At 43.8% G+C, this 26938-nt stretch overlaps 1 protein-coding gene across 3 annotated transcripts; it reads right to left on the bottom strand.

Moving 5' to 3' along the window:
• Positions 1-1055: 1055 nt before the first annotated feature.
• LOC129818748 (M-phase phosphoprotein 9-like) lies at positions 1056-26922 on the bottom strand. Of its 3 annotated transcripts, none has more exons than XM_055874942.1 (23): positions 26816-26922; positions 25791-26071; positions 25519-25666; positions 24142-24231; positions 20509-21324; positions 20153-20225; positions 19820-19923; positions 19498-19617; positions 17157-17635; positions 16249-16398; positions 16079-16166; positions 15762-15977; positions 15425-15472; positions 15242-15306; positions 13583-13684; positions 13212-13436; positions 12923-13098; positions 12182-12505; positions 11973-12096; positions 11727-11791; positions 8365-8570; positions 5490-5558; positions 1056-2851 (listed from the first exon to the last, which is right to left on the bottom strand). In XM_055874942.1, the coding sequence occupies exons 2-23, from the start codon at positions 26033-26035 to the stop codon at positions 2750-2752; spliced, it is 4035 nt and encodes a 1344-aa protein (XP_055730917.1). In that variant the 5' UTR covers positions 26036-26071; positions 26816-26922; the 3' UTR covers positions 1056-2749. The 3 variants fall into 3 exon arrangements, with proteins under 3 accessions (XP_055730917.1, XP_055730918.1, XP_055730919.1); XM_055874943.1 differs by having other exon boundaries at positions 12968-13098; XM_055874944.1 differs by lacking the exon at positions 5490-5558.
• Positions 26923-26938: the final 16 nt, after the last annotated feature.

Genomic DNA, 26938 nt, shown 5'->3' with positions numbered 1-26938 from the left:
CCACTGTGCTAGCTGGGCAGATGGAAGCCACTCCTCAGTAAAAGGCACAAGACAGCTTGCTTGGATGGTCTCTCAGACCATTAGAAATAAGATTCTCTGGTCTGGTGAAACCAAGATTGAACTCTTTGGCCTGAATGCCAAGCGTCTCGTGTCGTGGAATATTCTAATCAAGTGAGAGACTGTCATTTCTTCAAACAATCATCTTTATTCAATATCGATTAATTATTGCAATAATGAGGCTGGTCGACCTCACACCCATGGGTGTTGGACCGAGTAACCCAACCTTTACACAAATGCAAAGTACAAAATATAGCTGACACTAAAAATGCTTAGTCATGATTGGTTCCAACCATTCCATGCAGATTGGGGCATCATAAACCATTCTAGGTTAATCCGGTCGTTATCTGCATAGGGTTGTTGTCATAACCCCATCCTGGTTTAGTTTCCAGATGCAAGGATGATTTTGAGACAATGAGGGATTGTTCTACTCCTAAGCTATCCCTAGTAAAACACATTATTGTCTATGTAATGCAGTCTTTAACTCATTTGTCAGCTCAAGCCATCTCTGGTGCCAACACGCCAAGATTAGCTGCAGGGATCTAGAGCGACCATAAAAACACAGACATTAGTACAGAAATGTCTTACTGTTAATTAAATATGAATTGTTAACCATTAATATCAAATAAATTAGGTAAATACATAATCTTTCCCTCACACACGTCTGGAGCAAACCTGGCACCATCCCTACGGTGAAGCATTGTGGCAGCATCATGCTATGTGGATGTTTTTCAGCGGCAGGGACTGGGAGACTAGTCAGGATTGAGGGAAAGATGATCGGAGCAAAGTACAGAGATCCTTGATGAAAACCTGTTCCAGAGTTTTTATTTTGTCATTATGGGTTAGTGTGTGTAGATTGATTTAGTGGAGAAAAAAAAGAGTATTTAATCCATTTTAGAATAAGGCTGCAATGTAACAAAATGTGGAAGAATTCAAGGGATCTGAATACTTTCTGAATGCACTGTATATAGTCTTGATAACCCACAGAGACCCAGGTGTTGTAATAATGTAAGCGTTATTTATTGAAAGAACAACAGTACATTTTAGTTCCAGTGAAGTTCATGTCAAGTCATTCATTGCCAACTGCAAAAAAAACTACATGGCCCAAAAAACTGAAACAGTGCAAATACTGTGTAAATTCCATGCATTACAATAAGACGTTGCTTCAAGCAATGTCCATTTGTGGAGCAGTGTACTTGTGTGTAATATTTCAAATGTGTGCTGGTTTCATTTTTTGCAGGAGGTCCATAGTATACTAGGAAGAGAGGGGGGTTAGGTACTGATGGAGTCCTTCCCTTCACAACAGAATTAACACAAAATAATGTTCAAAGGAGATAAAATATATAAAAATGGAAAAAGGCAAGCAACTTCAAATTTCCTAAAATACAAGGTTTTTGTAAAAGATTTTCAAGTAATGATGGAACTGGGAAAAACAATGGCTTGGGCAAACATCTTTTTTTTTAATTGAATGTTGTAGGCTATCAAGATTATTATATTTAATGCACCAGGAATAAACATTGTAATGAACACAACAATTAAATGTAATAAATACAATTTTATGCAGTGTACGAGGAATAAAAACATATCAAAACGATGCATAAAAATGTAGACCTAGACGGAGATGGCAGTGGTACATTCCAGATGGGTAAATGTCTCTGCTGGATATTAGGATGTTCTGCCATTCATATTTATATTGATCCATAGATGGCTGATAAAATTAAAATATTAAAAGAAATCGACATAATTTACCTGAATATGGCAAGTAAAGCATATATTATTTCGCTTTTAATAACGTCTAAAAAAGTAAACGACTTTACAAATCTGTGCATTTCTAAAAATATACTCCGCAAAATTGTGAGCTCTTCCAAACATGTAGAAAAATATCCCAGAGTTATATGTGTAAAAAAGACTGTGGGTCATGTACAAGTGATCTGTGATACAGAGTTAAGAGCAGGTTGACCTTTATTGTCATGAGTTTTGCCTCGGAGGCAGAACTGAACGGTTTCCGCTAGATAGGCCAGCTGCAAAGTCAAATTTGGCTAAATAATAAAAAAGTATGAAAACAAAAATGTGCTTTTTGGTCTTCATTTAAAAAATGTTCAACTTCATAATCATCATCTCCAGCACCACCCCAACATCAACATAGGTGAAAATGCTGCATTTCGAAAATGCTGCATACGTGTTTCCAATGACATCAACCAATTAGTAGACAATTGGTAGGCAACGCCTACTCACAATTGGTTAAAATCCCAAGATGCACACTGATGTCATCATCGGAAACACTTATCTTCCTCTATATTTTTTACTACAAAACATAGAAACGCATACATTTCACATATGTTGATGTTGTGGTAGTGCAGATAATGAATACGAAGTTGAAAAATGTTGAAATGTCCCTTTAACGTTAGGCATTAGGGTGAGCAGTATGGTTAAGGTTTTAAATCAGATTTTATGACATTGTGGCTGTGCCAGCTAGCGTGACCACTGCAGAGCTGCTCGAGTACATGAGTCATCTCAATAAATGCCAACCTGCGAGTGAAGAGAGAACAATCAGGGTTCTTTATCCAACTACATCACAGAAAACGGTGATATTTATTCATCTATAACTAGGAACAGGAGTTTTTCCTGACCATGCAATCTGACCAGGAAAAGCCCTAGACCCTACCTATGACGTCATCTAATAAAAACATTGCTATATGTTGGCAGAGGAGCGTAGAACGTGGAACCTCTTCAGGGTCATGCGGATGGAACCCAGGTCACGGTTTACGCTCTCTAGACGGTTCTCTAAGGCCACCTGGGGAGTAGGGGAACAGTAATTTAGCTGGAATAGCATAAACATTCACACATACTGTACACAAAGATCTTGGTTTTAAAGTTATATCCCATCTATACTATTTAATTACCTCACACGAGTCCATTTCATCAAACAAACATGTTCATGACAACAAAAAGGTGACATTTAATCTAAAAATCGGTAAGCATATCGGAATCAGCCGATATTAGCTAAAAATGCCAACATCGGCATCATGTCTAGTTTAACGCCGATGTGCAAAACCGAAGTCAAAGCGCATACCTACATAACATACAGTTGAAGTCGGAAGTTTACATACACCTTAGCCAAATACATTTAAACTCAGTTCTTTTTTTGTTTCATCAGACCAGAGGACATTTCTCCAAAAAGTACAATCTTTGTCCCCATGTGCAGTTGCAAACCGTAGTCTGGCTTTTTATGGCGGTTTTGGAGCAGTGGCTTCTTCCTTGCTGAGCAGCCTTTCAGGTTATGTCGATATAGGACTCGTTTTTTACTGTGGATAGAGATACTTTTGTACCTGTTTCCTCCAGCATCTTCACAAGGTCCTTTGCTGCTGTTCTGGGATTGATTTGCACTTTTCGCACAAAAGTACGTTCATCTCTAGGAGACAGAACGTGTCTTCTTCCTGAGCCGTATGACGGCTGCGTGGTCCCACGGTGTTTATACTTGCGTACTATTGTTTGTACAGATGAACGTGGTACCTTCAGGCATTTGGAAATTGCTCCCAAGGATGAACCAGACTTGTGGAGGTCTACACATTGTTTTGGCTGATTTCTTTAGATTTTCCCATGATGTAAAGCAAAGAGGCACTGAGTTTGAAGGTAGGCCTTGAAATACATCCACAGGTACACCTCCAATTGACTCAAATTATGTAAATTAGCCTATCAGAAGACATTACATAATTTTCTGGAATTTTCCAAGCTGTTTAAAAGGCACAGTCAACTTAGTGTATGTAAACAATTGTTGGAAAAATTACTTGTGTCATACAGAAAGATGTCCTAACCAACTTGCCAAAACTATTGTTTGTTAACAAGGAATTTGTGGAGTGGTTGAAAAACGAGTTTTAATGACTCCAACCTAAGTGTATCTAAACTTCCGACTTCAAATTGTAGGTAGATGACATATTGACGACACGAAAAATACAGCGCTACACAGAACAAAAGCATAAAAATACTAAGCGCGCACTTCTAACAACTAAACAAGTTCAAGTCGCGCAGTCATTTGAAAGAGTAAGTAAAATTTCAGCGAGACAACTCAAAAGGCAAAATCCATTAACACCAAGATAATGGAATTCATTGCCCTTGACAATCAACCGTTCTCTGTCATGGATGATGTTGGCTTTCGCCGAATGATCGAGCACCTCGAGCCCCGGTACACACTACCAAGTAGGCACTATTTTTCAAATGTTGCCCTACCGGAGTTACACAGTATTGTTGAAACGCACATCTATGAGCTACTTCTATTAGCTTCACGACTGACATTTGGACCAGCGCTGTCAGCCCCATGAACATGCTGAGTCTGACAGCACGGTAGGCCGACAAGGATTTCATACTGATTAAAGCCGTATTGCATGCTCAAGAATGTGCTGGTTCTCATACCGCTGCAGCCATTTCAATGGCATTTGAAAACATCTAGGAAACATGAACACACTCCTAGCTCCATTCTAACAACTGACTTGAGAAATAAGCTCATCAACTGAGTCTGCAGCAGACGTGATACCCTCTCTCGTGGCATTGAAACGCTTGCTCAACAAAACTGCCGACACAGACAGTGGGGTTAACTTGGAAAAGTACTCTACTAGAGGCTGTGAACAAGCTATTTCGGTGACATTCTCTCTGAGCCTCTTTACTGTGCCGCCACCATGCTCGATGCTAGGTACAAGGACCGCTACTTCGTTAACAGGCATTCTCTCTGAGCCTCTTTACTTTACTTTACTCTTTACTACCTCTTTACTCACCATGCTCGATGCTAGGTACAAGGACCGCTACTTCGTTAACAGGCATTCTCTCTGAGCCTCTTTACTGTGTAGCCAACATGCTTGATGCTAGGTACAAGGACCGCTACTTCGTTAACAGTCATTCTCTCTGAGCCTCTTTACGGTGTCGCCACCATGCTCGATGCCAGGTACAAGGACCGATGCAGACAAGAAACAGAGTTTACGTGAAATGTTAGACACAGCTGAACAAGATGGAAACGGACACAGTGACAGTGCGCACCGAGGAAGAGGACCCACGACAGAAGAGGCCACGGACAGACAGAGCTGAAACTTCACTGCTTGACATTTTTGATAAATTCCTGGTTGAGACTGAACAATGAAACAGCACAGCAAGTAAGTAAAATAAATATGTTTTGATTATGTTTTTCTGGTAATGGGGACATACGTAAATGCCAACAAAATAACTATTTGGTCAGTGTTTCAACTATTTAACTGTACTAAAACTGTACTTAAACTAACTGTACTTAAAAGGCTGCTAAAATTTTAAATATCTGTATCGTTTTTTTTGGGCTTATCGGAATCGGCCAAAAGTTTCATATCAGTGCACTAATTTAGACCCAATCACGCCTCATTAAATATGTAATGAGGCCTTGAATGGTTTGGTGCGTGTGACTGTGACCTTACCTCATCTAACCTGGTCTGCAGGCTCACCCTCCCACCAGATCCAGGCATCCGGCTTAACGCTGACTCAATCTGCACAAAACACACCAAAAATGAACGAATTACATAAATAAATAAATATATAAACTAACCAACAATTTCACAGCACTCAGATTAATCAGATGAACCAAGCAGGCAGGCCACGCTGCGGTGTGTGTGTTGCCCTAGGCAGAGGCGGGAGTATACTTAAGGCTGCTGAAGGGTAAAGGGCCGGAGAAAGGAGTTAGCACCCCTCAGTCATAACAGAGCAGGAGAGGCAGGACAGGGCTGGCAAGGACAGGAGGACAGGACAGAAGAGGGGGGATATATGAACCCAGCTATAAATAGACATCATTGAGAGAGGAGTGGTTGTAAAATCATAAAGTCAGGTAATACTGTAGAACAGATCCAATAGAGATTAGTGAGGTGTGATGTCAAAGGACTGCCTCTGTCATTGATAGATATACGCCATCAATAAAATAGGACTACATCAGACTACAGCTCAGCCTTCAACACCATAGTACCCTCCAAGCTCATCATTAAGCTTGCGGCCCTGGGTCTGAACCCCGCCCTTTGCAACAGGGTCCTGGACTTCCTGACGGGCCGCCCCCAGGTGGTGAAGGTAGGAAACAACACCTCCACTACGCTGATCCTCAACACAGGGGCCCCACAAGGGTGCGTGCTCAGTCCCCTCCTGTACTCCATGTTCACCCATGACCACGGCGCCACGCACGCCTCCAACTCAACCATCAAGTTTGCAGACGTCACAACAGTGGTAGGCCTGATCACCAACAATGACGAGACAACCAACAGGAAGGAGGTGAGGGCCCAGGCGGAGGGGTGCCAGGAAAATAACCTCTCACTCAAGCTCAACAAAACCCAGGAGCTGATCGTGGACTTCAGGGGACAGCAGAGGGAGCACGCCCCCATCCACATCAACGGGGAGCTTGTGGAAAAGATGAAAAGCTTCAAGTTTCTCGGTGTACACGTCACTGACAATCTGAAATGGTCCACCCACAACAGGAGGCTGAATAAATTTGGCTTGGCCCCTAAGACCCTCAAACTTTTAGAGATGCACCATTGAGAGCATCCTGGTATCACCGCCTGGTACGGCAACTACAACGCACGCAAACGCAGGGCTCTTCAGAGGATGTGCGGTCTGCCCAACACATCAAAGGGTACACTGCCCTCCAGGATATCTACAGCACCCGATGTCACAGGAAAGTACAGGTGCATCAAAGCTGAGACCAAGAGATAGAAGCTGTTTTGCAATCTCAAGGCCATCAGACTGTTAAATAGCCATCACTAGCCGGTCTCCTACTCATTTCATTTGTACATACCGTATTCTAGACAAATCAATCCTATTCAACTATTGCTGTAAATATACACTATACTATCCAAAAGATATACTAAATATTATATCCACATACTCTCCATACATATATATACACATACATACACACACATATATATATATATCTAGACAAATCAATCCTATTCAACTATTGCTGTAAATATACACTATACTATCCAAAAGATATACTAAATATTATATCCACATACTCTCCATACATATATATATACATATATATATACACACACACACACAATACCAGTCAAAAGTTTGGACACACCTACTCATTCCAGGGTTTTTCTTTATTTGTACTATTTTCTACATTGTAGAATAATAGTGAAGACATCAAAACTATGAAATAACACATGTGGAATCACGTAGTAACCAAAAAAGTGTTAAACAAATCAAAATCAATATTTTATATTTGAGATTCTTCAAAGTAGCCACCCTTTGCCTTGATGACAGCTTTGCAATTAGCGTCATACCCAAGAAGGCTGTAATCGCTGCCAAAGGTGTTCCAACAAAGTACTGAGTAAAGGGTCTGAACATTTATACATTTTTCAGGGGTTTTTTCAATATAAACTCTCAACCATTTCTAAAAATCTGTATTTGCTTTGTCATTGAGGTATTGTGTGTATATTGATGAGTGAAAAATACAATTTAATACATTTTAGAATAAGGCTGTAACATAACATGTGGAAGAAGTCAAGGGGTCTGAATACTTTCCGAATGCACTATATTTATACTCTGGACTCCAACATTGATTGTCCTAATATTATATATTTCTTAATTCCATAGTTGTACTTTTAGATTTGTGTATATTGTTGTGAATTGTTAGATATAACTAAACCGTTGGAGCTAGGAACACAATCATTTCGCTACACCCACAGGGTGGCAGGTAGCCTAGTGGTTAGAGCTTTGGGCCAGTAACTGAAAGGTTGCTGGATCGAATCCCCGAGCTGACAAGGTGAAAGTCTGTCATTCTGCCCCTGAGCAAGGCAGTTAACCCACGGTTCCCCGGGCGCCGAAGACGTGGATGTTGATTACGGCAGCACCCCGCACCTCTCTGATTCAGAGGGGTTGGGTTAAATGGGGAAGACACATTTCAGTTGAATGCATTCAGTTGTACAACTGACCCTTTCCCCCAATAACGTCATGCTAAATGTGTGTATGCAACCAATAAAATATGATGTGATTTAAAGCAGTGCAATAAAAACCCCAACTCAACTCTTAGCCCCAGTCCCTTGGAACTCCCAGTAGATTTGAAAGGGTTTGGATGGATATGAGCTATATGCTAATAATGCTCTGGTAGACCAATTCCATTACATTGCTTATGGTCATGCAATCTTTACAGATCTACAGATGTCTCTGGGTAGGGATGGGGGTTTAGGTAGGGGTAAAAGGTATTTTGTGCTTGGTCATGCTGCTTGTGAGCGGCATGTCCCCGTCATAGTCTATTGTGAGGGTCTAGATTAATAACAAGAGCCTTGTAACAGTCTGTATCACCTGTTGTTTCTCCATAGTGAGCTCGTCAAACAGCCTCTCAGCGTCGGCCAGGGAGTGGAGACTGTTCTGTAGGTCTGTCCCGGGGTCCTGGAGGTCTGAGCCTGACCCCCCAGCCCCCTGCTCCTCCCAGCCCAGCCCACACACCCCCTTCTGGGGCTCAACACTGCCCGATGACTCAACTGAACCACCAGATGACCGCTGGGTGGCTGGAGGAGAGAGAGAGCGAGAAAGAGGGTAGTAGTGTCTACAGTGCCTTGCAAAAGTATTCACCCGCCTTGGCATTTTTCCTATTTTGTTGCTTTACAACCTGTAATTTAAATTGATTTTTATTTGGATTAGTGAAGTGAAATTGAAAACATTTTTGAAATTGAAAAAAAGAAAAGTGGTGTGTGCATATGTATTCACCCCTTTGCTATGAAGCCCTTAAATAAGATCTGGTGCAACCAATTACCTTCAGAAGTCACATAATTGGTTAAATAAAGTCCACCTGTGTGCAATCTAAGTGTCACATGATCTGTCACATGATCTCAGTAGATATATGCCTGTTCTGAAAGGCCCCAGAGTCTGGAACACCACTAAGCAAGGGGCACCACCAAGTAAGCAGCACCATGAAGACCAAGGAGCTCTCCAAACAGGTCAGGGACAAAGTTGTGGAGAAGTACAGATCAGGGTTGGATTATAAAAAAGATCAGAAACGTTGAACATCCCACGGAGCACCATTAAATTCATTATTCAAAAATGTAAAGAATATGGCACCACAACAAACCTGCCAAGAGAGGGCCACCCACCAAAACTTACAGACCAGGCAAGGAGGGTATTAATCAGAGAGGCAAGAAAGAGACCAAAGATAACCCTGAAGGAGCTGCAAAGCTCCACAGCGGAGATTGGAGTATCTGTCCATAGAACCACTTTAAGCCGTACACTCCACAGAGTTGGGCTTTACGGAAAAGAGTAGACAGGAAAAAGCCATTGCTTAAAGAAAAAAATAAGCAAACACTTTTGGTGTTCGCCAATAGGCATGAGGGAGACTCCCCAAACATATGGAAGAAGGTACTCTGGTCAGATGAGACTAAAATTGAGCTTTTTGGCCATCAAGAAAAACGCTATGTCAGGCGCAAACCCAACACCTCATCACCCTGAGAACACCATCCCCACAGTGAAGCATGGTGGTGGCAGCATCATGCTGTGTGTTTTTCCACCGGCAGGGACTGGGAAACTGGTCAGAATTGAAGGATGGCGCTAAATACAGGGAAATTCTTGAGGTAAACCTATTTCAGTCTTCAAGAGACTGGAGATTCACCTTCCAGCAGGACAATGAGCATAAGCATACTGCTAAAACAACATTGAGTGGTTTAAGGGGAAACCTTTAAATTAGAGGTCGGCTGATTAATTAGGGCCGATTTCAAGTTTTCATAACAAATCGGTAACCGGCATTTTTGGATGCCGATTATGGCCGATTACATTGCACTCCACGAGGAGGCTGACCACCCGTTACGCCAGTGCAGCAAGGAGCCAAGGTAAGTTGCTAGCTAGCATTAAACGTATCTTATAAAAAACAATCAATCTTAACATAATCACTAGTTAACTACACATGGTTGATGATATTACTAGTTTAACTAGCTTGTCCTGCATTGCAAATAATCAAATGTGGTGCCTGTTAATTTATCATCAAATCACAGTCTACTTCGCCAAACGGGTTATTATTTAACAAACACATTCGCGAAAAAAGCACTGTAGTTGCACCAATGTACCTAACCATAAACATCAATGCCTTTCTTAAAATCAATACACAAGCATATTTTTTTTTTTAAACCAGCATATTTATTTAAAAGAAATTCATGTTAGCAGGCAATTTTAACTAGGGAAATTGTGTCACTTCTCTGGTGTTCTATGCAAGCAGAGTCAGGGTATATGCAGCAGTTTGGGCCACCTGGCTCGTTGCGAACTGTGTGAAGACCATTTCTTCCTAACAAAGACCGTAATTAATTTGTCAGAATTTTACATAATTATGACATAACATTGAAGGTTGTGCAATGTAACAGCAATATTTAGACTTATGGATGCCACCCGTTCGATAAAATACAGAACGGTTCCGTATTTCACTGAAAGAATAAACGTTTTGTTTTCGAAATGATAGTTTCCAGATTTGACCATATCAATGACCTAAGGCTCGTATTTCTGTGTGTTTATTATATTATAATTAAGTCTATGATTTGATATTTGATAGAGCAGTCTAACTGAGTGGTGGTAGGCAGCAACAGGCTCGTAAGCATTCATTCAAACAGCAGCTCTTAGCAATGCTGGGATGCACAGCGCTGTTCATGACTTCAAGCCTATCAACTCCAGAGATTAGGCTGGCAATAATATAGTGCCTATAAGAACATCCAATAGTCAAAGGTATATGAAACACAAATGGTAGAGAGAGAAATGGTCCTATAATAACTACAACCTAAAACTTCTTAACTGGGAATATTGAAGACTCATGTTAACAGGAACCACCAGCTTTCTCATGTTCTGAGCAAGGAACTTAAACGTTAGCTTTTTTACATGGCACATATTGCACTTTTACTTTCTTCTCCAACACTGTGTTTTTGCATTATTTTAACCAAATTGAACATGCTTCATTATTTATTTGAGAATAAATAGATTTTTATTTTTGTATTATATTAAGTTAAAATAAGTGTTCATTCGGTTTTGTTGTAATTGCCATTATTACAAATTATATATATTTTTTTTAAATAAAAAATAATAATAACAATAATAATTAAAAAAACAAAATCGGCTGATTAATCGGTATCGGCTTTTTTTGGGTCCTCCAATAATCGGTATCGGTGTTGAAAAATCATAATCAGTCTACCTCTAATTTAAATGTCTTGGAATGGCCTAGTCAATGCCCAGACCTCAATCCAATTGAGAATCTATGGTATGACTTAAAGATTGCTGTACACTAGCGGAACCCATCCAATTTGATGGAGCTGGAGCAGTTTTGCCTTGAAGAATGAGCAAAAATCCCAGTGGCTAGATGTGCCAAGCTTATAGAGATGTACCCCAAGAGACGTACAGCTGTAATTGCTGCAAAAGGTGGCTCTACAAAGTATTGACTTTGGGGGGGTGAATAGTTATGCACGCTCAAGTTATTTCTTGTTTGTTTAACAAAAAAATATATTTTGCATCTTCAAAGTGGTAGGCATGTTGTGTAAATCAAATGATACAACTCCCCCAAAAAATATATTCTAATTCCAGGTTGTAAAGCAACAAAATAGGAAAAATGCCAAGGGGGGTGAATACTTTCGCAAGCCACTGTATTCCACTGAACACACTAACCAGGTGTCAGGGGTGTAAAACAACGTTGTTTCTGTTACCTTCTGAAAACAGTCTCTTCCTGGGGCTGGAGTTGTGGAGTCTCTGGTCTGACGCCACGTCAAACCTGAAACGGACAATCACAAACCTGAACTCCGCGGCTAAAACATAAAATACGTCAGGGAAAATGCGTCAGGAATAATGAGACACAATAGCTGGAGAAGTAACACCTGTAATGAACAGGATGAAAACAAATCAAGGGTGCAGCTAAGGACCGGTCCTGTCGTCCAGGGGTACTTAACCCGTACCTGTTGTGTAGCTGCTGCTGTTGTCGTGGTGGTGGGTTGCCAAAGGCAGTGGAGTAGTTCTCTGTAGGACAGCGTTTGGGGCTGGATTTAGCCGACTGAGGCGTCATCAGGGTCTCTCTCTTAGCTAGAACAACAGAACACTAGATGAGTTCAATAACCCTACACAATGAACTACACAAGGAAATAGCAGTGAAAATGACATGACGCACTGGGTGTGGTAGGGGGGAAGGTGGCCCTCTGGGCGCGGGGGGGCAGAGAGGAGGACCTGTGGCCTTCTGGAGACAGACTTCTCTGGGCTCTCAGCAGACACACTCCCCTGAATGTCCCAGACGCAGCCCTTCCAGGAGAAGCCACACCCTGGGGAGGTCCATCCCTGCCTCCATTCAGACAAACCATGCCTCTTTCAGATCCGGCCGCACCACTCTCATGTCCAGTCCCGCCCCTGTCCTCCATAGCTTTGCCCCTGTCCTGTGTTGGTGGCTCTCTGTGGTTTCTCTCTACGAAGCCAACAGTTGGCCTCCGGCTGCCCAGCCCTGCAACACAGACAAATACATAGCGACAGCTAGTTAATAATAATCGTGTCCCTTTCGGGGAAATCTGTCTTGCATCTCAACAAACACCACCACAGCACAGCATCATCACATAAGTTAAAGTATATAGCTCAACAACAGACTAACATGAGTAAATGTATTGACAGATACACATGCATTCAGAGTGAACCTCATTGAAAGACAGGAACGGTCAAAAGACTTCAGAGTAGACTAGAGAATGTCTTCCAGATTTTAGAGAACTATCCAAAAGGCTAGGGGAAAATACAACCTCCAACTTTGTGACTGGAGCCAATGACTGAGTTATGCTACACTGTTCTAGCACCGTGCTGAGGACGGAGTGAAGAGAATGAGTTAGTGAGTGTGCGGAGGGCCTACTGTGGGATGAGGAGTGTGTCTTACTGGAGACCAGTGAGAGTGAGTCAGTGGTACTGTGGCTGGTCTTACAGGGGGCCTGGTCCTCAGGGGTTCTGATCTCATCCAGCTCTATCAGGGCCCGCATCAGTGGAGTCAGAGGCCCCCGAGCCTCCCTCACAACCTCACCCCGGTCCTGCTCACGCTCTGGAGGGGACAAACACCTACAGGACAAAACAGGACACGGGTGAGTTAAACTGGTCCGATTTTTAATCAGGGTTAAATCAAGGGGGAAAGGGGATTAAAAGGTATTCCAAAGTTAACACTGCAACCATACCTCCTGCTGCCAGTGTGGTCTGTAAAGTGGCCCGAGCTGCCTGATTGGTCAGTTTGAGGGCAAGGGGACATCCTGTAACTCTGCGATTGGTCAGTTTGAGGACAGGGAGACTTCCTGGTGCTGTGTGATTGGTCGGTTTGAGAGCAAGGAGAAATTCTATAGGTGGATTCTGGTTGCCAAGGGTGTTTGCTGGGCGAAAGCAACAGGTCCGGATGGTGGTACAGACTGGAGAGGGATAACAGTAACAACAGCTAGAGTCATACACAGAGACAGGAGAGGGTTAAAAAATAATAACAGCTACAGGTCAGATCTGCTTTGGGACCTAACGGAAGCACAACATGTATGCATACGTGGAGGAGAGGAGACCGTACCCAGCTCCAGAAGGCTGTGTGTGGTTGTGGACAGCCTGGCGACTCCTGGCCTGGTTCTCATGCTCCAGCTGATTCACCTGGCTCTCCAGCTTACAGATCACCCTGAGGAGGAGGGCCACAGACAGATACAGGAAAGAGTGTGTGGGTGATAGAGACATGTCAAATACAGGATCTCCACCGGTGCTGGGACAAGACACACTGATAAAGAAAGAAAAGCTGGCACACGATACATCTATTCTTTGTTTGCCAAAATAGATAGTCACACCAAAAGAGAATAACTCTTCTCTCAGTCAAAAGGGATTCTTCAATCTGTCACTCTTGGCCCGTATCCACAAAACATCAGAGAAAACGTCCTAGGAATCATGTTAAAACCTGTTTTAAGACGACAACAAAAACTCCCAGCTCAGAGGTTTTAGGATCATTTTAAGACTGTCACACAGGGGTATTGTCTGTAGATGGCTGTGCAAAAAAAATAAAAATAAATCCTTTTAGAGCTCAGGCTCCACTTAATGTGGAGTTAAGTCAAGGGGTACGAATACTTTCTAAAGGCACTGTAGGTAATTCAATAATTAAAAGAAAAACATGTTTATTTATTAGCCTCGTGGTTCTAAGAATTTAGGCATGTCATATAAAATAGGAAATCATTTTGAAAAGCGTAAGAGATACTGTTGCATGTAGGTCTACACTATTTATGGAGTGACCATATAAAAATATCAAAACATTTGAACAACTCCAAAGCAATTGCTTGTGGCACAGGAACCACTGACTCACTGCATTTCTCTATTGTTAAAACCCTTTCTGGTAGCTTAACAGGTTGAGACAGCTCATGAGCTCTCCTAAATGTCCGTCGAATAGGTGGAACTGGAACTTAAGACTAAAGAGGCTTCATGCATAGCTTTTATTTTGACCCATACGAGTAGGAGTAAAGTCTCTATTCTCAGCACTTACGACACATTTTCTACTCTGATGCGCATTGTGGTTACGGACTTTCTTCTCCTCCTGCTTCTCCTTTTGACCAGCTTTGCTGTTTGAGAGGATGGCTACGGGCTGCTGGTGGGAGATGGGTAGGAGGCTTGACCAAATCTGTACATTCAATTGTATTTTCCTTTCTTTTATTTATCATGGGCTGGAGCTCCTTGTGTGGTGTTGATTGTGTTTGTTGTGTCTGTCCTGTTTGTGGATGTTCTTTTTTTGTCTTGTGTGACAATTCTAAATATAAATCACCCCCAAAAAATGTGGTCACTCTGGTAACACTGGAGGTGTCAAAAACACTTAACAACTGATGTCCGATATGGACAAATTACGTAACTCTGAAAGTAATTGAAATACCCCAAATAGTATTTGAACCCCAGGTCTGATCATGACAAAGACATTTCGAAGTAAATATTTTGATATTTTCTCTTTGAAAATACAAGTAGTTGAATATTGGAATGTATTTGGAAATACACTTGGAAAGTATTGGCATCTATTTGAAAATACTCAAATACACAGAGGCTTGTATTTGAAAATACCTTCAAATAGAACTAGATTTTCGACCACGTTATTTGAAAATACTCAAATAGGGCTATTTTTTTTAACCCAGGTCTAGTTATGATTTATCTAGCACATCTATCTTGTAATATTGGTTTTCAGGTCTTGGTGTTGGATGCTTGATGTTACCTTTTTAGTTCAGAAACCTGCTCGTTGGCATCAAACAGCTTGTTCTCTGTAGACACCAGGTTGTCCTGTTGATAGAGAACAAAAGGTTAGAACCAGTACCAGTACAACATGTCACCTGTTAATCTTGAGGTGGAATAACACCGAAAAGGAGAATAGATTACACTAATAGAATAGTTCCGTTACCTTAACCCCCTCGTGGTCTTTCTTCAGAGAGTCATACTCTCCCAAAAGCTAGGGAGACAAAAACACACAACCCCTGAGTTATCATGACCACACTAACACACACACCGGAGTGTGTCTATTAAACCTTTGAGCTACAGCCAAATAGCCTATTACAAGGTCCCTTGCACACATCAGCGGGTACTGAAAGAGCTGCTCAAATAAGAGACTTGTGTAAGAGACGTAGAGGTACTGTTCTCCAGATGTTCTGTAGGACATCTCCCAAACTACAACACCTAGAATGTAGTCCAGAGATTTCAGTTGGTTTACTTAGCTAGTCGGGTATAACGTCAGAACTCACGTCCTGCAGCATCTTGTACTCCCTCTCCCTCCTGGCCTCCTTCTCTTGTGTTTCTCTGCAGGCGTTCTCCAAGGCCTCCTCTAGCTGCCGGACCCGGGTCCTGAGGCGGCCGGCCGAGGAGTCCTTCTCCCTGCCTGACTGCCTGCTTTCGTCCAATCGCTGCTGCAGGGACGTTGCCGTGGAACAGGCTGTGTCATAGCGCTCTGGCCAGTCAGCCTGAAAGAGACAACAGAGCTTGTCACACACACACACACACACACACACACACACACACACACACACACACACACACCTCTAAGGGTATAACAGTATCCTACCAGTTGTTTCTCTAGGATGGTGTTCTTGTTCTCCAGCTCCTGGATACGGCTGCTTGCTTCAGACAGAGCTCGCTCTAGCTGAGCACACCTGGTAATACAACAACCACGACTTAGATCTCACACACACCAATCTTCCCCCAAACACACCCACCCACACTCTCCACCACTACCTCTGTCGGAGTGTGTGGTTGCTCTGCTCCAGGTCATGAGGCAAGTCGCTCAGGTCCAGTTTGTCCCGGAGGACTTTGATCTCTGCCTCGTAGTAAGCCTTCAGATCAGCTACATGACGAGTGTGTTTCTCCCTCAGCTTCTCTCTCAGCCTGGAGAAAGAGGGGCCAATAGAAAGAAGGGAAAAGAGGAGGAATGGGAGGAGAAAGGAGATTAGTAGTACTCAGTATGTATCAATTACCTTAAGTTATTCTACTACTAGTTCCTCTGATTTATGCCCTAAATAATATTAGTGTGGCCCCAGAGGCGTCATGCCCATAGGGGGCACAGGGGCCCCTCTGATTTGCCCAGGAAAAAAAAGCGAAAAAAAAATAAAGGGTTTAATTTGTTGATTCTCTGTAATAATATAATGGTCTACAGTAATACTGTATTATATATAGCAATTTTATGAAGTTGGCTTTAGCTAGCCCAGATAGGTCCCCAATATCATCACTAGCTGCCAAGAAGCCATTTCAGGCAATCAAGTTAGAGTAGCTAGCTTGTCTAACTATCTTAGCTAGCATGCCTGCTGGCAAGGTTGGTAGACTTTAGAAAAGCGAGCAATTACTAAATAAGACTCACATTCCTTTCAATCTTTTACCCAGATTTTAGTCATAAAAAATAACCACCAGTCAGGATACACACAGCTCAAGAAGTATGCATATATATGCAGAATTGTTTCTTTTTTTCGGTAGAATTAAGTATAATTATGGCTCTAGATTGCAGAACAAAAATTGTTTCAAGTGTATGAAAAATGCAACTTGTCGACCTCCCAGCTATCCTCAGGGACTTTGTGCCCCTCAGATGTGGACTGCATGACGCCCCTGTGTGACCCAATATATAAAAACATAACCAGCCCTCTGCCACTCACAGAGAGACAATCACAGGGTCTTCCAGTGACGCCGCTTTCTCCATACGAGGGCCGCTCTGGGAGAGTGTGTGTGAGTGCGTCTGCCTCCCAGACACAGCCAGTTGCTTCAGGGTGCTGGTGTGTGTGTGACTCCCCTCCTCCTCGCTGGCCTGAGTGACTAAGGCCTTGCGTTGCTGGCTGCTGGGGAGCATCAAGGGCTTGGAGGTAGAGGGGGGCGACGGGGACGGTTTTATCCGAGCAGAGGCCACTCTGGCTAGGGTAGGTGCGACGGCGGAGAGGCTGGAGGCGTTGGAGGCGCAGTCTGTGTCCCCGGGGTTGGTACTGCCCTCAGCCATGCTGTCTGGGCTGACGGGGGTGTCAACACGGGGGTAGAGCTGCGGCTGGGTGGGGTAGGAGGGGCTGCTGAAGTGGGAGGGCGAGGTGAAGCCGGAGGTTCGATCTGATTGACGGAGATGAATAGTGGGATCTAGAGTAAACACCTAGAACAAAGTGAAGGGTTAGAGCGGGTGTTTGTGTGTGTTAGGCGATATATTGTTTATATTGTATACCGGGGTATTTTGAGATACCGACAGTCTGATTTTCAATACTGTGGGTTGGGGACACCCCCGCCTCATGGGGGCTGCCAGGGCGCGTGCTACGCCACTGCTTATAACTGTAAGTTAAGTATAACTATAAGAAATGTAAGATGTGTCAAATAAATGATATCCAGCTCAGGGCTCCAGCTATGAATTTGGTTTGCTAACTTGCTAGATGTCAAGATCAAGCTTCTTGGGTACAGAAGAGACATTCAAATCTACTCCTAGATCAAGATCCCTGTTAACTAAATTGTTTTGTGAAACAAAAAAATGTAAAAGAGACCACTGCAAAATGATCAGTTTCTCTGCTTTTACTATTTATATGTATGTGTTTGGTTAAAATTAAAAATGTTGTTTTTTTCTATAAACTACTGACAACATTTCTCCCAAATTCCAAATAAAAATATTGTCATTTAGAGCATTTATTTGCAGAAAATGACAACTGGTCAAAATAACTAAAAAGATCCTCACCTCGAATAACGCAAAGAAAATAAGTTCAGATTTATTTTTAGACGACACAATACTAATGTTTTAACTTAGGAAGAGTTCAGAAATCAATATTCGGTGGAATAACCCTGCTTTTCAATCACAGCTTTCATGCGTCTTGGCATGCTCTCCACCAGTCTTTCACATTGATGAAACCCCACCTCTTTAAGGAATACCTAGGATAGGATAAAGTAATCCTTCTGACCCCCCCCCCCCCCTTAAAAGATTTAGATGCACTGTTGTAAAGTGGCTGTTCCACTGGATGTCATAAGGTGAATGCACCAATTTGTAAGTCGCTCTGGATAAGAGCGTCTGCTAAATGACTTAAATGTAATGTAAATGATGTTGGGTGACTTTATGCCACTCCTGGTGCAAAAATGCAAGCAGCTCGGCTTTGTGAAAGATGGATGGTCACAAGCCAACTTGTTAAAATGAATTTAAGCTAAATTCCAGGACTTAACTTCCCATGGACAATTTCCCATGACAGGGTCTTGAGCTGGTGGTCCTCCATTCACACCTTGATTGACCTGGCTGTGTGGCATGGAGCTTTGTCCTGCTGGAAAAAACAATCCTCAGAGTTGGGGAACATTGTCAGAGCAGAAGGAAGCAGGTTTTCTTCCAGGACAACCTTGTACGTGGTTTGATTCATGCGTCCTTCACAAAGACAAATCTGCCCCCATTCCAGCCTTGCTGAAGCACCCCCAGATCATCACCGATCCTCCACCAAATTTCACAGTGGGTGTGAGACCTGGAGAGGCCTACAAGCCAGTGTCTCACACCCACTGTGAATTTTTTTTTCTTCCAGAAATTGTCCATGGGAAGTTAAGTCCTTGAATTTTACTTAAATTAATTAAATAAAAGTTATCTTATAACAGTGAACCTTTTTGTGGGATACACATAAGGCAATTCTAGGTCTTGTGGCATATTTTGGTTAAACTATCCCCAATTCAATGGAATTGCAAACCTCTGCATGCACAGTGCATTCTTCCATCACATGTACACTCAAGACACATACTTTTATTATTTTTTAATTGGAAGCACAAAACCATTTAGGCAACAGGGATCTTGATCCAGGAGGAGCTTGAATGTCTCTGCTGTAACCAAGATAGCTCAATTCTTTTTTTTATAGCACCCCTTGTGTGCACTTCCGGTAATACAGTATACCCCGGTATGGTACAGAAAAGGTATGAACATCTGGATACCGCCCAACCTTAGTGTGTGTGTGTGTGTGTGTGTGTGTGTGTGTGTGTGTGTGTGTGTGTGTGTGTGTGTGTGTATACCTGTGGTGATGTGGGGCTGCAGGTGAGAGAGCGGTCCCAGTCGGTGTGTTTAGACTCAGTAGTTCTCTGCTTGCTGTGGTAGATCTCTCTGAGAGACAGCTTCTGGTCCTCTGGAGATTTCTGCGAGACACAGAGGGAGACGCACAACAAACTAATACAATGGTGGGAGGTGGTGTCATTTGTTTTTATTTACTTGGGATTGAGGACTGAAAATCTGTGGGATTTCCCTAATGCAGAAGAGACTAACTTTTTCAGCACAATGAAAACAAACACTGTATTTTAGGTGGAACAAGTTTGGGTTGTCCTTTTGTCTGCCACCTACCAGACTGATAGAGGCCTCCTGCAGCAGGAGGTAGGCTCCACTGTCAAAGCTGTCAGGTAGGGGGCGGTAGAGCTCACTCACATCCATGCGCCAGTACGTCAGACCTGAAGGACAAGAAGCAGACACGTATCACTACATTATAACAACCTTAATACTGCTTTATAACTACGTTACTAAAAGCACTTAGCATTATTGCTTTGACCGCATTTCAGAACTGCTGCTCAAGCAAAGGCAACAGTGTTATTCAACAAGGTGACAAGACCGCGCAGCATGTAGGCCAAAGTTTCGAGCGGATACAAAGAGGCCTGTGTGTGTGTGTGTGTGTGTGGTTACCTGAGGCCTCAGACATGAGGCTGTCACTTCTCCTCAGAGGGAAGGAGTTGGTGAAGGTAGCAGCCGACCCATGCTGAAAACAGAGAGATGAACAAAGGAGAGAGATCGAGACCCAAAGCTAACTCGTCTTTTACTGTTTCCTTTTCAAAATGCTTCCCCACAAGGAATCCTGTTTCAACTGACTGTGACGCATATAAAGCAGGGCAGACACAGTGACACACAGACAAACTACAAGGTGATATAACAAAATGCCAGCGCATTATACTGACTCTAGTAATCCAAATAGTTTTACATGATTTTATCCAGCTACTATAAATTCAAACAAAACCGGGTGCGTCGGCTGGAGTTAGGTGTACCTTGTCCTGGAGGTCAGTGTTCTCCAGGGGGCTGTCTCTAGGGCTCTGCCTGGGGCTGGGTTGCTGCTCCTGGGAGGAAGAGGTCTGAGGGACGCTCTGGCCTGGGAATGGGGCCTGAAGGGGTGGGGGGGAAGCCAGGGGAGGTTGGGCCTGCCCCGTGGTGCTCTTCTTGGGTTTGCTGCGTCTCTGTCTTTGAGCCCAGGAGGTCAGCGGTTGGCTGGAGGTTCTCTGCTGCTCAGGTGGACTAGGATTGTCTCTAGAAGCCACCTCATTGGCCGAGGCACTCCTCTGCTGACCCTCCTGGCCAATCAGAATGGTCTCTGTGTAGTCCTGGAGGTGAAGGGACCAACCAGACTCCTCTTTCCCCCGGCCTCTCTCCTCTACTCCCCCCGGAGTCTTTGTCCCATCGAGCCCTGACCCCCAGGCCGACAGGGTCCCATACCCACTGCTCAGCACCGTCCCTGCCCGCTCAGCCCACCTCTCTCTTGGGGTGACCGGCCCTGGCCGAGTGGATGTGGGTAGAGGGAAGGTGGAGCTCAGAAAGGGTTGGGGGACAGAGAGGGAGGTGGGGGGAGCAGAGAGAGGCGAGTTCCCATTGGGAAGGTCCGTGGAGGGTGAGGGGTGTATAGTGGCAACAGCAGGGGAAGAGGAGTAGTCTGGGTGTGTCTGTGTGACAGTAGAAAGCGTAGATTGGTAATCGTGATGTGTCTGTGTGTTGGTGGTAGCAGTAGGGGTATATGGGTAATTGTTGTGGGTCTGTGTGCTGGTCTGGCGGTTCTGGAGCTGAACCAAGGCTTTGATCTCATCCTGAATCAGCTGGAGGAGGAAAATAACCACAGTGTAAACAGGCATCAGAACATGGATCTTCATGGATTCTAGAACAGGCCACATAAAGTTCAGAGCTGTATTTGGCAATAGTCAAATAAAAATGTTTTGGTCACATACACATATTTAGCGGATGTTATTGCGGGTGTAGCAAAATGCTTGTGTTCCTAGCTCCAACAGTCCAGTAGTATCTAACAATTTACAACAATACACACCAATCTAAAAGTAAACAAATGGAATTAAGAAATACATAAATATTAGATTGAGCAATGTCGAAGTGGCATTGACTAAAATACAGTAAAATAGAATACAGTATATAAATAGGAGATGAGTAAACCAGTTGGTAAACATTGAAGTGACAAGTGTTCCATTATTATAGTGGCCAGTGATTCCAAGTCTATGCATATAGGGCAGCAGCCTCTAAGGTGCAGGGTTACGAAGCCGGCTAGTGATCGCTATTTAACAGTCTGATGGCCATGAGATAGAAGCTGTTTTTCAGTTTCTCGGTCCCAGATTTGATGCATCTGTATTGACCTCGCCTTCTTGATGATAGCCGGGTAAACAGGTCGTGGCTCGGGTGGTTGATGTCCTTGATGATCTTTATGGCCTTCCTGTGTCATCGGGTGCTGTAGGTGTGCTGGAGGGGGCAAATTTCTTCAGCCTCGTGAGGTTGAAGAGGCACGTCAGGAAGTCCAGGACCCAGTTGCACAGGGCGGGGTTCCGACCCAGTGCTGCAAGCTTAATGATGATCTTGGAGGTTACTATGGTGTTGAATGCTGAGCTATAGTCAATGAACAGCATTCTTACACTGGTATTCCTCTTGTCCAGATGGGATAGGGCAGTGTGCAGTGCGATGGCGATTGCATCGTCTGTGGATCTATTGGGGCGGTAAGCAAATTGAAGTTGGTCTAGGGTGTCAGGTAAGGTAGAAGTTAAATGATCCTTAACTAGCCTCTCAAAGCACTTCATGATGACAGTAGTGAGTGCTACGGGGCGATAGTCATTTAGTTCAGTCACCTTTGCCTTCTTGGGTACAGGACCAATGGTGAACATCTTGAAGCAAGTGGGGACAGCAGACTGGGATAGCGAGAGATTGAGTATGTCCGTAAACACTCCAGCCAGCTGGTCTGCGCATGCTCGAAGGACGCGCCTAGGGATGCCGTCTGGGCCAGCAGCCTTGCGAGGGTTAACACGCTTAAATGTCTTACTCACGTCGGCCACGGAGAAGGAAAGCCCACAGTCCTTGGTAGCGGGCCGTGTTGGTGGCACTGTGTTATCCTCAAAGCGGGTGAAGAAGGTGTTTAGCTTGTCTGGAAGCAAGACGTCAGTGTCCACAACATGGCTGGTTTTCCATTTGTAGTGCGTGATTGTCTGTAGACCCTGGCACATACTTCTCGTGTCTGAGCCATTGAATTGCGACTCCTTTGTCTCTGTACTGACATTTGCCTGTTTGCCTTACGGAGGGAATAACTACACTGTTTGTATTTGGCCATATTACCAGTCACCTTGCCATGGTTAAATGTGGTGGTTCGCACTTTCAGTTTTGCGCGAATGCTGCCATCTATCCACGGTTTCTGGTTTGGGTAGGTTTTAATAGTCACAGTGGGTAAAACATCTCCTATACACTTCCTGATGAACTCAGTCACCGCATCCATGTATTCGTTGATGTTATTCTCAGAGGCTACCGGAACAGATCCCACAGTCCACGTGATCAAAACAATCTTGAAGCATGGATTCCGATTGGTCAGACCGTCGTTGAATAGACTTTAGCATGGGTACTTCCTGTTTGAGTTGCTGCCTACATGAAGGGAGGAGCAAAATGGAGTCGTGATCAGATTTGTCGAAACAAGGACGGGGGAGGGTCTTGTAGGCATTTCGAAAAGTTGATTAGCAGTGGTCCAATGTTTCTCCAGAGCGAGTACTACAGTCAATGTGTTGGTAGAACTATGGTTGCATTTTCCTCAACTTTTCTTTGTTAAAATAGCCAGCTACAATAAATGCAGCCTAAGGATATGTGGTTTCCAGTATGCATAAAGTCCAGTGTAATTCTGAGGGTCGTCAAAGTATCAGCTTGAGGGGGAATATACTCGGCTGTGACTATAACCGAAGAGAACTCTCTTTGGAGATAATCCAGTCGGCATTTGATTATGAGGTACTCTAGGTCAGCTGAACAAAAGGACTTGAGTTTCTGTATGTTATCACAATCACACCATGAGCAGTTAATCGTGAAACATACACCCCCGCCTTTCTTCTTCCCAGAGAGTTCTTTATTCCCGTCTGCGCAATGTACTGAGAACCCAGCTGGCTGTATGGACGGGGACAGTATATTCCGAGACAGCCAGAGTATGTTACAATGCCTGATGTCTCTCTGGAAGGAGATCCTTGCCCTGAGCTCATCTACTTTATTGTCCAGAGACTGAACATTAGCAAGTAATATACTCAGAAGCGGTGGATGGTGTGCACACCTCCTGAGTCGGACTAGAAGTCCACTCCGAATACCTCTACTCCGCCGGCGGTGTTTTGGATCAGCCTCTAGAATAAGTTCAATTGCTCTGGGGGGTACGAACAAAGGACCCAATTCGAGAAAGTCGTATTCCAGGTCGTAATGTTGGCGAGTTACCACCTCTCTGATATACAAAAGTTATTTCCGGGCTGTATGTAATAACAACAAAAATCTGTGCTAATGATGTAAGAAACACACAAAAAAACTAAATACTGTAAAGTTTCTTAGCAGCTAGAAGTAGAGCTGCCATACCTGTCGGTGCCATCTACTGTGAAAATCACACACACTCAAATAGTACTACAAACCTGTATTTGGCACTGGTACTGTTCTTGCTGAGCCAGGATCTGCTCTTGGTACTGTTTCTCTACTAGCTGGAACAGATGCAGCCATCGACCCTGTTGAACAAAGACACGTACACATCTTCAACATTAGGTCTGTACAGTACCATCCAGAAAGCATTGGAAAAGATTTCCTCTTAAAGTTATGGGCACATTTCCAGTGTGAATATGAATATGGCAAATAGTCAAATGTTCTGATTGGGTGGAAGAAATGTGACAGCTGTGAGTTAGGCTCGCAGTAGGGGTCTGTGTGTGTGTGTGTGTGGGGGGGGGGGGGGGGGGGCATACGGAAGCAGCTGTGCTCCAGTTATGATGTGAGAAAAGTGAATTAGTTGTACTATGCCATGCACCCAGGGAGGTGGGGGGGGGGGGGTGCACCTGATATTACAGTCCATAAGAAACTCACTGATTACCTTTTAGAGAGTTATTTGCACATTTTCAAAGACAGGTTAAATGTTAATATTTTCTGGGCACAATAACAGACTTGGGTATAGGTTGCATCTCAAAAGTAATCGAGCCTGTGTTTTCAGATCAGGAAAACTGTATGAGAGGAGAGGGCAGGAGGTCATTAAGACAATTGGAAATATCCCTGAGCTGGGACGCAGGCATTTTGCTGACATCGTTCATTACGACAAGTAGCCTATACAAGTGAAATGTGTAGTTTGAAATGAAATAAGTTTGTTAACATTGGTGATTGTTCATGGAGCAATAGCTACAACAATCAAACTAGACGTAGTAGTTTATCGGGTAATAAAACTAAACAAAGTGTTGCACAACGTTATAAACTTATCATTCGATTTATTGTTATCAGATCAGTTCAGGCAATTTATCACAATATGGATTTTTGTTCATATCGCCCAGCTCTAGATCCCTGTATTAAAGCTGGGGAATACAGTACTCTCTCTTCAGTGTGTTTTCTTCTGTGTGAGATGAGGTGGCACTGCTGCCAGCATCACAGTTGTCTATTCCCCACAAATCATGTCCTGTCTGAAGAGATCAGCTGGAGTTGTGTGATGTGTGCAGTCTAGGGACCAAGTGTGTGTGTGCTGTCAGCTGAGATCCACAGGGACAGCAGAAGCGACAGAGGGATGAGACTGCCCAACGTGCTGCAGGAGAATAATGACCACACCAGCTAACCCCAGTATCACCCTTTGCAGAGAGAAGTTTAGAGAACACACACAATCACACTTCTCTGACATACTAACTGCCACAAACATTTAACTATCAGTGGCTGTATTACTACTTGGCAGTCCTTCCACACTAAATATATGGTATCCTATATATTGGTTTATCTGTTGTCCATCCTACCCTTGCAGTTACACAAGAGCACAGACACTTTCCTACCTCACAGTCCTTCCACATTTCCGGGTCAGTCTCCCCACTACTCTGGATCTCTTGGACCAGGGCTCTGAGGGTCTCCAGGGAGGAGGGGTTGATGAAGGGGAGACTCTTGCCAGGCCCAAAGGCCTCCTCTGTACTCAGACACAGGCTCCTGGGGAACACAGTACACAGGAGTCAGGAAAAGGGACTATGTTGGATTACTCAATGTAGCACACTTAATTCAAAACCTCCTACTACACTGCCACCTCCAGTCAGAGTCCACAGTCTCCACACACCTGATCTTGTGGGGGAGGCTGCATGCTGGTGTGATGTCTTCAGCTCTCCCATCTACGGTTCCCCCTGCAGTCTTGGAGTTGGCATTGGGTTCCTCCGTCCCGGACAGCCCCAACCCAAGTCCAAGGCCAGAGGCTGCTGAGGTGCCCTCTGAGGACTCGCTTTCCTTGCCCCCTTCCCCGGCATGGCAGTGGCTCAGGGCCCCCAGGCTGGACACATCCTCAGAGATACTGTCATCTGTGGACATGCTTATGGGCCCGCAACCTGGGGGAGAGTCTGATACCTACAAGAGAGATAGAGGGGGACAATCAATGAGTGGAACGAGGGAAACAGCTCTCCCTTAACCTACAGGCTGATTGGGGTGGATGGGTTGGGGGGGTTAATACTTGCAGGAGATCGGGGGGAAAGGTCTGAAGTTACATATGACAAACACATTTTTCAGGGTGAACAGTCCCTTTAAACTCCAGAGTACAGACATTGACCAGGACGTGGTGTGAGATGAAATAAAAGCAGGTGGCTAGGCCCTTTGGTCATGGTGACCGTAATCAAACTTTCACTTTAACTGGGGCAGTTTCATTCAAATAGTAACTTGCATACACTTGCTGGATAAGATTAGAGCAGAAGCCTTGCAAAATATACCTGACAGGGGCATAAACCAGCAGTAAACATATGAGATCGTCAAGCAGACGTATCTAGCTACATTGTAAGCTAAATATGACTACCTGGATATCGTAGCTAGTCTCCTTCTGCTTGTTAGTACAGTATTAATCTAGCTATTTATTGACTGGCCAGTTGTTCGCTGTATTGTTGGCTGTATCCTGCTGGCTAGCTAGCGAACGTTGGTTAACCATGCTAACTGACAGGTTTGCAAGCATCAACGTTTACGGTTAGCTAGCTAAGAGTAATGTTACATCTTGAAAATGATTGAAACTAGCGCCTTCGTTATGCTCAATAAGCACACACTCGATTCATAGTTAATATGTAAAGTAGATTAATAAGATTTTTAATAAAGCTCGCTTTAACTTACCAGTTAACTTGTAACGTAACTTCACCCATATTTTACCTTCAACAATACTAGCCAGCTAGCTAGTCTACTGCAGCTAACGCTAGCTAGCTAGCAGTGCTGCAGCATAACGTTCAACGGCAAAAC

This window comes from Salvelinus fontinalis, chromosome 21 (assembly GCF_029448725.1).
Source record: "Salvelinus fontinalis isolate EN_2023a chromosome 21, ASM2944872v1, whole genome shotgun sequence".
Taxonomy (NCBI): Eukaryota; Metazoa; Chordata; class Actinopteri; order Salmoniformes; family Salmonidae; genus Salvelinus; species Salvelinus fontinalis.
This window is presented reverse-complemented; position numbering and strand designations above follow the sequence as displayed.